We start from the raw sequence: 12,096 nt of genomic DNA on the forward strand, positions 1-12,096 counted from the left end.
CTGACCCACGGGGGTGTCCCTTCCTTCCTCTCCGCTCCCGGGAGTGGGACTGGGGGATTTGGGGTGGCTCTGAAGCGTGCGGGAGGGTGGAGTGGGGTCCGAGGTTCAGGCTGGGGTTGAAGAGTGGGATCGCGGCTTTGCCCTCCAGCATCCCGGGCTGAGATGGGGCTGGGAAGGGGGACTCAGAGCTCCTGGGTGGGGGGGACACGAGGTCCCTTCACTTCTCCTGGTGGACAAGCGAGGAAGTGGCTGCCCAGAGACGCTCTCTTTGGCAGGGTCGCACGTTTCCATAATAAATCCCACCCCGCTCCGCACCGGGGATGCTGCTTTTAATTTTCTGTCTCCATCCCCACGGCGCGCTAATGAGAGGAAACGATTTTTTACAAAAACTGTAATAATAACAACAATAATTGCATGCTTTAAAACAAGCCCTTTTCCTCCCCTAGCAATACTTCCAAGCATGCCCCTGGAGTTTTTCCCCCAGTGGCCTTTGGTAGGGAGGGGGCAATGGCTGGGGATGTCCCCAAGCACCTGTCTGAGTGGGATGTGGGGTCGGAGCGAGGTATGTTGGCCCTGTGAGGGCCTCATCATACCAACGTTTTCCTGTGAAAAATAACACGCCTGGAAATCCCTCAAAGAGCAGAAAAGTTTGGATATGGTCTCACCCAGCATGTTCCAGAACACAGCCTTGTTCTTGTGTTTCCCCACTGCCAGCCGTGTTATCACGGTCGTTTATCCAGAAAAAAATAGTAGAAGTGGTTAAATGAGCTGGTGTTAAAGTGAGTGGTGATAAAGATAGAGCTTTGCTTTGAAAATCTTGCGGGTGTGCGGGTGAGGGTTCACTAAAGTGCTCGTGTGCGTGGGAACAGCTTGGAGAGGCTGGAATTACGGGAGGAACCCTTTGCACAGGGCCTGCTTATGCAGGACAGGATGGTCGGACTCAGAAATGGCAGAACAATGGGGTGTCTTTTGACTTTGTGAGTCGGTGTAGCACTCAGAGTCTCTCTAGGTGTGGATCACGGTGACTCTGATTCACAGGGGCTGCAGGGTGAGGAGGAGGAGGAGCTTTTGCAGAATTGTGATTCTAATTTAATTGAGAGTTAAATTAAGTTGGCATTATAGTTACTCCTTAAAGAAGGGACGCGAGAGCTGTTGCATTATCGTGCTCGCGTTGTTGTTCTCATTTGAAGTGTCTGAGCCTTCTCCTACCTCACAGCAATTCAAAGGATGCGGTCGCAGCTCATTAGAATAAGAGAAAGACCTAAACTAAATATTAGAATATTTAGAATATTATTACAATAAGAATGCCTATGTGTGATAAAAGGATAGAAAAAGGATTACACCGTTTCCCAATCTTTTTGTGTTCATATATATGTATTTATTTGTTTGTCTCCTATATTTGACTGCTGACAGGGCAGTGCAGATCTGACCGATTTACTGATGCTTTAGGGCACATGTTGCCCCTTGCACCCTTCCACTGTGGGTGCAGCTGTGTTTTCGCATGCAATACGTACTTTTAAAAATTATTCCTAAATTACATTCACTCTTATTTACTGGTAAATTAATTTGATACTCATTTGAAATATTTTTTACTATTTATTAAAAATTTATTTCATTTTTCAAATGTAATTTTCATGCAGTTGCCCAGTAGTTTTAGACCAAAGAAGCTGCATGTATCATCCAGTGAAACACTTGACTGTGTTATAACAGAATGGGAATTAGCTCTGAAAGGGAAAGAAAAGACAGATTTGAGCTATAGAAATCTCAGCTAAACAGTAACTTGAAAGTGAAATAGCTCACAGACAACACACTTTGTGAAGTTTTATTGGCAATAAATAATATGTTGATGATAATGTTTTGAGTGGTGTGTTAAGTGTGTCATAATTCTCTTGCAGCAATCTCCAGTGAAAATGTACACTCGATATAGCACTGTTTTAATTTAAAAAAACAGATATAAATCATATGCAGGAGAGGAAGTATGTTATAAACAGTGCTGGGTTTGATTATAATTTTTTGAAATAGTGTTGGCTTAGCATTAGGTTTGAATTTTAAGTATTAATATTTGCACACACTGGGGAGGGAACCCCTGTTGTGTGCTCTCTAATAAGATTGTTAATGCAAACTGGTTTTGTGGGGAAGAGGATTAGATGGGTACCTATTACTACAGCTCTAGCTCTTCATATTCCAGCAAAAAATAAATGGATATTGTGCACCTGGGTCCAAATTATATTCACTTCTTAATCTCAGTAGCCAGTGGTACTTTAATTGAGTCGAGTCATCAGAACTTGGCCCCTCTGTGGGAGTTTTTACTGAAAGTCATAAAGATTCAAATTGCCACGTTAGAGGTTACAAGTGACTTCTGTATGATGCTAATAGTAGCAAAGAGTCTTAGCGGACCTAAAGGCAGGGGGAAAAACAGGACATGGAGTCTAAAACCTCTCCCCAGTAGCACCACAGTAGTTCTGGGTCTGTCAGCATTTCCACTCCAAACCCCAATTTTCAGAGTTTATAACTCAGCTGTTTTAAATAGCTTCAAGCTGAAACCTGCTGTATAAATTGTCAGCCCAGATGTACATTTTGAAACAAAAAGTAGCGCGAATCAGTTATTCTGTTTTAAGTTACAGAACATTAAAATATTTTTAATAGTATCAGATGCTCTTTTGGCAATCTCTGGAAAAAGCATTCTCAATACAGAAGATTTTGCATTCAGAGGCGGTTTGAATTCAGTGTTTCGCAAGAAAGTTGTTGAAGTGGCAGATACCAATGTTTGGGAGGAACTATTTAGCATGTACATTGGTGGGGTTTTTTTAAACAAGCTTTTTACTCTGCAGAAAGTCTGAGTACCTGCTGTTGTGTACTAATTTTGCTTTGTGCCTATAACTTCCGTCTGTAGGGTACACGCTTTGGCCAGTTCAAATCCCACTGGACCGAAACTGGGCAAACAGGTTGCCTAACCAGATGAGAATTGTGTTATGCAAAAAACACATAGTTATTTTCAACGTGTAAGAATTGATTTGCTTTTATTTTGGGGCCTCATTTGACTTTGTGTACCGTTTTGAGCTTTGGTTAAAAAAAAAAAAAGCAAAAGCAAAACCTACTTTTAATCCTAGAAATGTGTAGAGAGTTTGTAATGGAAAATAAATGTGTTGAAATAGTAGAGACACTGAGATAAAGAATAGGCAAGGAATGCACTGTGGCTACTTCTCATCTTTAATTTTTTACACAGTCTTTACTCATTTAGCAGTGCATTTACAATCCTCTTTCTAAGAATGTCATTAATTTTGTATTGATACATGGCATAAAATTGCCAAATAAAGATTTATGCCAACAGTCTTTCAGTAGGTACAGTTACTTCTTAAAATTCTCAAAATGATGTGTATTTCTCCAGGTTCCAAACTTGTTTTGCAAAGCTTTTTTTTCTATCCAGAGCTATGGATATTTACCTGTGTAGTAGTTCTCTGGTATTTTGTGGCAAAAAAAGTATCAAATTATGAAAAGAACGCGCATTTTACTCCTGTTGGCTGACAGGGGAGCTTCCCATGTCATAGGACCTTATTTTATTAGCCAAAGATTTGATTTTCACCTCTGATTTCAGTTTGTCTTGTCCTTTGGTCTCCTCTGAGTGAGATGAATAGTGATATTGCATCATGCTGCATCCAAAGCCTCTCAGTACCAATACAGCTCTTGATTAGGCGCAATTGCCCGGCGACAGCAGCAGCACGTGCAGCTCTGGGCTGATGGCTAAGCTGACAAATTGAACTGACATCCAGTGGAAGGGGCAGACAGGAAAGCTCTGAGAAGCAACAGGGGACAGAGGGGAGCTTTTTAAGAGGTTTTGCTCCCTCCTGCCCAGGTGTTATAAACTGTAACTGTGTTTGGGGCTGTGATGGAGCTGTGATGGCACTGCCTGTCTGTGCTCTGGGTGCCTGGGGAGAAAGAGGTGAGCTGAGGCTGCAGGCATCTTGCTCTCTCTCGCGAGGCTCCTGGCAGCCTTGTGCTTCCTCCTGAGCTCTCAGCTTCTTTGCATTTCTGGAGTTGATGTGATTTTTTGTTGTTGTTTTGTGAGATATAAAAAGCGTAGGGTGCAACTCCCCGGGATGCTGATGGGCGAGACAAGACCGTCCAGAGATAACGTGGTGTGTCACAGGCTGGGAAGGGAGTGGTTTATAAGTAGTCTCAAGCCCCATGCTTTAAAGCCAGTATCCATTTATTAACTGTTAGAGTCAGCTCTATAATCTGTTCAGCAGATTATTATTTGTTATTTGATTATTATTTATTATTCCTTACACCTGGCTTTGAAGCTGTCAGATCTGGTTGCTGCCAGACCCAAGTCAGAGAGTTAGTGAGATCTCAGATCTTACCCACAGCGGTGGTTCCTCTGTTTTTATGTTGAGGGACATTCATATCACTTTAAAGTAAAATCTCTGTTTGATAGATGAAAACCTCATACTAGTTTGTGGCAAAACTCAGTTTTCAGTTTTGGGTGGTATTACCTGGTGTTTATGGAAAAAAAGACTTTCAGCTTTGCTTGCTTTTTTCGATTCAATATTTCTTTTAAATAAGACAAGCTGTACTTTTCAGTAATATGCTCTATTTCAAATATTTTCATATTTTGTATACCTTTGTAATTTGTTTTTATCGTTTGAGAGAAACATTGTACAGTGTACTGGGCCACATGCTCTCCCTACATATCCAGAACTCCTAATTCTTTCCACTGAATCAATATCACTGTGCAACCTGCAATTATTAGTTTCAGCCAGGATCATTTATAGGAAAGACATTTCAAGCAGGCCGTATCACAAAATGCAATATATATTTCAGGAGATAGAGTGAATTACTCTGAATAATATAAGAAGTCATATCTGACCATGTAAACTGGTAGAAACTGCAAGTGGAGACACTTTGTAGCTCAAGATATTTTTTCAAGTTTGAGTTCGGCCATGCAATATTTCTGAATCTCTTTTTGTTATAAATTTATTTCCGTAAACAGGGAAAAGGAAATTATTTTATTCATACTTTTGTGGCCTTTTTTTTTCCCCACGTGTATGTTTTCTGCCTAGTCAGCTAGTTAACTCCTGTTTAACTTTACTTTTAATTTAAAAAGTCATAGTACACTGTAGGTATCCCTGGTGTTTTCAGACTAGAAGCTGTCTGCTTTGTGACATTTATCTACTCAGATGTTGGAGCACTACTGAACCACTGAAGCATAAAAGTGAGACTATCAGGTAGCTGGAACGTAAGGAGAAGTGAAATACTTTGATATCTTCTGTTCACCCATCCTGGAATTTGAGGGAGGTATCAGCAGTAACCACATGCGACTCTTGCGAGCGCTATGAAAATTTACATGCCTGCAAGGAAATACAGCTTTGTTTTATATTGCATCTGAAGAGTTTGAATTCCAGCCACAAAGTGCTCCATCCCAGAGCGTGCTGGGCGTAGAGCTTTGTCTACTGATGCCCCGAGTGCCACTCCTGGGATGGGTGGATGTGGGGTTCTCTCTGGCTTGAAGTCTGCGGAGCTGGGGGGTTAGGGTGATGGGTGTAAACAACAGAGAAGTAGAACCAATTCTGAGTGATAAGGCTGCTAATAGTAATTTCCAGCTTTCAATTTCAAATGTGTTCCCGTGTATAATTTATGGATACGAGCTGTGCCTCGTGTTCTCTCGCTGCTCGTTGGTTGCTAAGAACAAAGTTGGCCTTCAGGAAGCATTAAAGCAAACAGTCTGTATAAGGACACTGAATGTTTCTGAAGAAATGCAACAAAGAAGAAACTCCCTGTTAGGCTCTGAGAAAGGGAGACAATACATGATGTTTCTCTGTTTGATGTGGCACTTTGTTCTGTGAGCAGCGAGTGCAAGACTCCTCACCGCAGCGGGCTGGAGAAGCTGCCACGGAGCCTCATAATGAGTGTGGCAGCCTGGAAAACTGGAAGGGAGACACATGCTTCCAAAGTGTGGCTTTACCAGTTGTGGTTGTCTTCCCATTTTTACAGGTGGTGGCCTTAGGAGAAGTGCCCGATGGGACAGTGGTCACTGTCATGGCTGGAAACGATGAGAACTACTCTGCAGAGCTGCGAAACGCGTCTGCCGTGATGAAGAACCAGGTGGCCAGATTTAATGACTTACGATTTGTGGGCAGAAGTGGAAGAGGTAGGCCACTGCCTTTTATGTGTCCATAATGAAGGGAAAAACAATGTCTGGATGTCAGGCTTACTTTGCAATGAAATACTGATTAATCCATAAATCCATTGTTCATAGAATCATTGAAAAGTTTGGGTTGTAAGGGATCTTAAAGGTCATCTAGTTCCAACCCTCTGCTATGGGCAGGGACACCTTCCACTAGACCAGGTTGTTCAGATTGTCAGCCTTTCATTTGGAGGGGTGTACACATGTTTTGGTGGCAAACTTCAGCATTTGCACAAAGCAAATTAAGAGTTTTCTTCCATTTTTCTGACTCCTCGTGTCTCTGTAGTCTTTTATCAGACGCAGGTTTTGAAAAATGATTCACAGAGTACCCACTTTCCTGTTTTAATCACACAGGAAGGGTGGAAGGAGAAGGGCATATGTGTGATCTGGGTTATGTGGAGTCAAAAAGTGTATTTCAGTCCATGGCAGTGAGAGGTGGAGAATTCCCTTTAGCAGTAAAGCTTCTGAAGTTGTTGTAGAAGACCTGTAATTAGGGGGATTTTGCATATCACATGTGCCATAGGTTGTATTCTTTAAGGACTTAGATCTTTCAAGGCTTAACAGCTATTGGTGGAAAATTTACTAGTGACTTCTCTGCCCTTTACAATCAAACTGCTGATAACCTGTGAAAATCACCCCTGTGAAAATCTTTTTAGTAAACTGGTTGACTCTTTATGAATTGCTGGTAAGTTTGGGCTTGAACTCAATGTTACCTTTAGTTTAAACGACATGGTAACTTCCAATTTTATTTTTTTTCTGAAGTTGTAGAGTGCTGTCATTGTCTTCCAGCTGTTTAGGAGCTTCCTATAATCTGGAAAGGGCACTGCACTTAAAGAAAGCCTTTGTAATCATTGCAAGTTTGCAAGAATTCCTCTTTAAGGGTCTCATGGCTGCTTTCAAGCTTCAGGTAGTGATTGAAAGGATATCTTGAAGGAAGCTGGCACTGCAGTTCTTACTGCGTGAATCTTCAAAATGTTTGGTTGTATCAGTCATTGTTTCAACCTACAATTTTTTTTCCCTTTATGTATTTGAAGTTATTCATTTTTCTAAACTAGCCCTGCGTGGGGCAAACCAAAGCAACAGAAGCAGAACAATTATGCTAGGAAATTAGCAATAAAGCTAATTTTACAGTAATATTCCGTAGAAAGCAGTTGCAGTTCATCTTAAGGAAGGAACAAATTTTCTTCCAAAAAGAAATTAAACATGTGACAGAGGCCCAGATAGTCTAAATCTGTCAGCACATTTTTACAAGTGTTTTGTGAGAGTGAGTCTATAAGCAGGGCTTACAGTGGCTATTCTTTATTTTAGTGACCTGGCCCAAAATTCTCTTTATCATTTTAAAACTTGCAAAGTATTGATAGGAATAACTTTTGCAACAGTAATGCAGTATAAATACAGAGTTTATTCCCCTTTTGAACAAGGAGTTATCTCTCTCTTCCATTTGTCTTCCTTTCTTTTAGAAAAACAGTTTGCTTTGTTATTCTGCTGATGGATTAGGTTTGAAAGTTCTCTGGCTCCATCTCTACTGCTGCCTTACAGTAGAAGTTCAGTGGTGTATTGGTTTTTCAGTAGTGCTGAAAAAGGACAGAAATGTGATGTACTACCTCTGATCTGTGAATTTAATTTCAAACCCACGATATATACTTTTTATTAAAGTATAGGAAATTAAATAAAGGACTAAAGCCTCCATAGATACAGCTACAGACACAAACACAAACCTCCTAAAATTTGGTTCCAGTAGTTTAATTTATATTTTTATCTAGCAGACTTGGAGTAGACTTTCTCTCTGATCAATCTGGGTAGAATCTATGGAAAAGTGATAGTGTACTTTTCAAACCCTCAACATATTTATTTAAGAGACTTCAAAGAAAAACAAAGGGTGTGCACTGTTTTACTATATTGGCTTTCTGAGTTTTGGCCAGTTTCCCAAATAGCAATTTTTATATTTAAAAAAAAAAAAGAAAAGTAAAAAAAAAAAAAAGGAAGAAAAAAGACAGACTTAACTGCTTGCAGACTTTTCACGCATGGAAGATGAAGAAAGCTTCTTTTGATGAAGTGTAATTATGTCCAAACAGAGCTGACCCCCTCCCCCTATATTTCTTATGATCTTAACGGAAGAAAGTAGGGCTTTTCCTTTGAAGCAGCCGGGACTCGGTGGAGGATCTGAAATGCTGCATTCTGCTGCCAGAGGCAGGATGGAGAAATTGGTCCAGACTTGTCTTCCAGACTTAGAACACAGAGGGGGAGAAGGAGAGAGAGAGAGAGAGAGAGAGAGAGAGAAGGAGAAAGAGTTATCATCAATGATAGATTTTTAGAACTCTGCTTAAAATACCAGGAAAAGAAAGCAGTGGTTGCAAACAGAAGTGAGAAAGCTCCTTACATAGACAAATATCGGTAAACACAAGTCTTGAAGCAGAACAGGAAAAAATAAAGTAATAAAGAAATCCTTTTCAGGTGGCAAGAAACTAATCCACACCTGTTCCTGACTTCAGATTTACATCTTTCTAAGCAGCTCGTGCTTTGATCTCTGTATCTCTAAATTTGATTGTGAAGTCTGAATCATCAACTTACCACTTCACCTCCTCTCCCACGTTTTTACTTGCTTCCCATGGCTCAATGGAGAAACTCGATTTTTATACATATTTATGTTGCTTGCCTGACAGAAGCTTCACGTTTCTGTTTGTATAATTTCTCCTAAACGCCATTTTTGGATTCATAAGAATAAGTAACCAGAGTGTTTGATGCAAATGCAGCAGTTGTTGTATGTGGTTTTCAGGCAGTAGCTCACTTTTACAAGCCTGATCCACAGCACATAGAAGAAAGAATTCCTGTCTTCAATAAGCAAAGGATCATAACCTTAATTTTGTTGTGTCCCGATACTTTAATCACATTAGCATCTAACTGAAAAAATATGCAACACGCACACACAAGCTGCTGAGTCTCCTTTCAAGATCATTTCTGGGGTTTGCCTTGTGCTTCAGCATATGTCCATCTCGTCCTCCTCTGTGTCAGCTCAGCTCACATGTGTGAATAACAAAGAATGCACAGTTTAGACACACTGAAGCAATAGTGCCAGATGACTGCTTGGCTGGGGAATTTAATAAAAGAGAACTACAATTAGTCTTTAGCCTCTGAAAGTGGATAGTTGAAGTGACTAAGGGCAATAAAGAAAGGTGATAAAAAGTGCATTAAAGGATTTTGTAGCTGAGAAGGGATATCTGTGAAATAGCTGTGGAAGGCATCAGCATCACTGAAACAGTGAAGAACAGTAAAAATTTATTTCATTCTTAATCCTGTAATATGTAAATCATCTCTTGAAAGCTCTGGAGTGTGCTGGCAGGGCCGTGCAGCTCCCCACAATGAAGTGCTCTGTGGTTTATGGAGTGTGAGGGGGCTTCGTCGGCGTTACTACATCCACGCTTTGGTTTGGTAAAATACCAGTTAGGGAACAAAACCAGTTTCCCTTTCAAATTAGCTGCTCACCTCTTCAGCTTAGGCTGGCTGAGATGTGACAGTTCAGAAATTTTCACTGTTAAGGTCCAAATGTAACTCTTCAAATTAAGAAACTCATTTTTTTCTGGCCACTGTAACCTGCTGAGTTATATTTAGTGTAGAAAACCTTGCAGTGCTTTTCTATAGAATGATTTTACAGCATCTTACAAATAGTATATTTTGTTGAGTTAATTCTTTCTGTCATGATAGACTTTTGTACGGATTTGGCGTATAAAGGGAATGGTAGCATGGAAGGCCAAATTCTGCATTCAAAGGTATATGGAAATGCCCCTTTAGTATCTTTGTTACCAATAGTATTCTACTGATTTTCCAGAGGTAGCTGTGATCTGAATGTCATCAGCGTAAAACTTAATGGTCAGAACTTTTTGACATGATAAGCTGGTGCCAAAGGAAGCCTTAAACCCATACCTAGAGAATTATGTATCTCCAAGCAGTAGGCTGAATTCATCCTTGGAGAGGGATAAAAGGCACAGACTCTCCTCAGCCCTAAACAAGCAGGCACGGAGGCACTGTGTGCTTGAGCAGGGCTGTTGCTGCCCACACACCCACCATACGCTGGCAGGACACACAGTTCACCTCTGGGACAGCAGATGGGCAAGACTGGACAAAGACTGGACATCCTACACACGCCTAACTCTCCTCCTGTGATGGTCTGAGAAATAATCCCTTTCCCAGGGAAACTGGGGAAAGCCACCTTCAGCTCTGGCCACTGGACAAAGTTCAGACTCCTGAGATTTTTGAACGCTTAAACTGAAAAAGAGCAGGGTTAGATTAGATATGAGAAAGAAATTCTTTCCTGTGAGTGTGGCAAGACACAGGAACAGGTTGCCCAGAGGAGCTGTGGCTGCCCCATTCCTGGAAGTGTTCAAGGCCAGGCTGGATGGGGCTTGGAGCAACGTGGTCTAGTGGAAGTTGTCCCTGTCCATGGCAGGGGGGGTGGAACTAAATGATCTGTAAGATGCCTTTCAACCCAAACCATTCCAAAATTCTGTTATTTTCTGGGGTCCTGACCACCTGACCATCCCTCTAACCTGCATCTCCCAGAGAGCTGGGCACAGCTGGAGCACAGCTTCACCTGGAAAATCATTTTATTCTAAATGACAGTTATATTTCCTTTAAAAAAATTCCATGTCACATTCTAGTTCATGAAAATTATAGCCAAGACAGTTTGAAGTTGCACTCCTGATAATAAATGATGCGTGTCTCAGGCAGGTTTGGGGGATATACGACTTGGACCAGAAAGAAAGACCAATTACTAGATTTGACAGCCAAAGCTCTGTTCTGTATTATGCCTTATATATAAGCTGTTCTGTATTAGGCTTGAAAAAACTGCATTAAGTTTGCACTGTTACATATCGTTTAAGATTTGTGCCTTGATTGAATGCCTTCAGAGTTCAGCGAGAGGAAAAGCCTTAGCAACAAAAATGCACAAATACACCCAGGGAAGGGGAGGGGGGGTGGGAGGGGAAAGAGTTTTAAGTGTCTGGTAAAGTAGCAGCTTAAATGAGCATGAAGGCCAAAGATTGCTGACTGTTTTATTGAGTCACTGTTGTACGCCCACCTTTTCCTGTCTTGAAACAGTTTTCAGTTTTGACTATCTGACATGACTAACCGTTGCATATCTAACAGATTACAACTGTCAGTGAGTCTCCCAAACGGGGGCCAGCGCCTGTGAGAATGTGTGCTCAGACGCAGGCAGCTCCCTTTATTTATTTCTTTTTAACGTTTTCATTCAGTTAAAAGTCTGTGGATGATCTTGTGCAATCTCTGCCTGAATTCGAGCTTTGTAAAGTTGAAAAAAAACCAAAAACCAACAATGCAGACTGACGATAGTAACGGACGTGCACACAGACATTTCTCACCCTCACGGGAAAGCTGGGGGCTTTCTTAGGATTTCATAGATGGAATATATATAGGGAAAAAAAGGTGTGTTCCAGTAATAATGATATCATCATATTAGCCCTGGTGTATGAAGGACAGGAGACACTGATTCCCTGTTAAAATATCTCCCGGGAGGAAAATATATTCTTTCCTCATCTTATTGTAGTCAAGTCAAACAAATGAAATGATAAAACTGTGTGAAGTAAATAACATGTGGTCACATTCTGCTCTCTGTCACACAGCTGCAAAACTGGAGTAAATTTTTAAATTATCTGACTCGCTTTGGATTTACACCACTTTCAATACAGCAAAGAATTTGGCTTGTCCTCAGCAGTGAATCACTTTTGTTCTGTCATTGTATGATGACCCATTATTAAATAAGAAACATTTAGATTGTCAACACATGGACGTATTCTTGACATAGAGTAAAACTGAAGGGGAGGAAAACTCCTATGGTCAGTTATGTTTTTAATTTTCACGATTGTGGTAACGACAGGGAATAATTTTAAGCGTCTCTG

General features: G+C 40.9%; 1 protein-coding gene across 6 annotated transcripts in view; it reads left to right on the forward strand.

Annotated features, from left to right (window-relative positions):
- Positions 1 to 12,096, forward strand: part of RUNX2 (runt related transcription factor 2) — a 226,550-nt gene that overhangs the window by 65,810 nt on the left and 148,644 nt on the right. For all 6 annotated transcript variants that reach the window (XM_027672658.1, XM_027672657.1, XM_027672659.1 and 3 more), the window contains one exon: positions 5,992 to 6,148. In XM_027672658.1, the coding sequence (XP_027528459.1) occupies positions 5,992 to 6,148 (157 nt within the window). The remainder of the gene's footprint in view (positions 1 to 5,991; positions 6,149 to 12,096) is intronic.

This window comes from Neopelma chrysocephalum, unplaced genomic scaffold (genome assembly GCF_003984885.1).
Source record: "Neopelma chrysocephalum unplaced genomic scaffold, ASM398488v2 Primary Assembly neopelma1_97517, whole genome shotgun sequence".
NCBI lineage: Eukaryota > Metazoa > Chordata > Aves > Passeriformes > Pipridae > Neopelma > Neopelma chrysocephalum.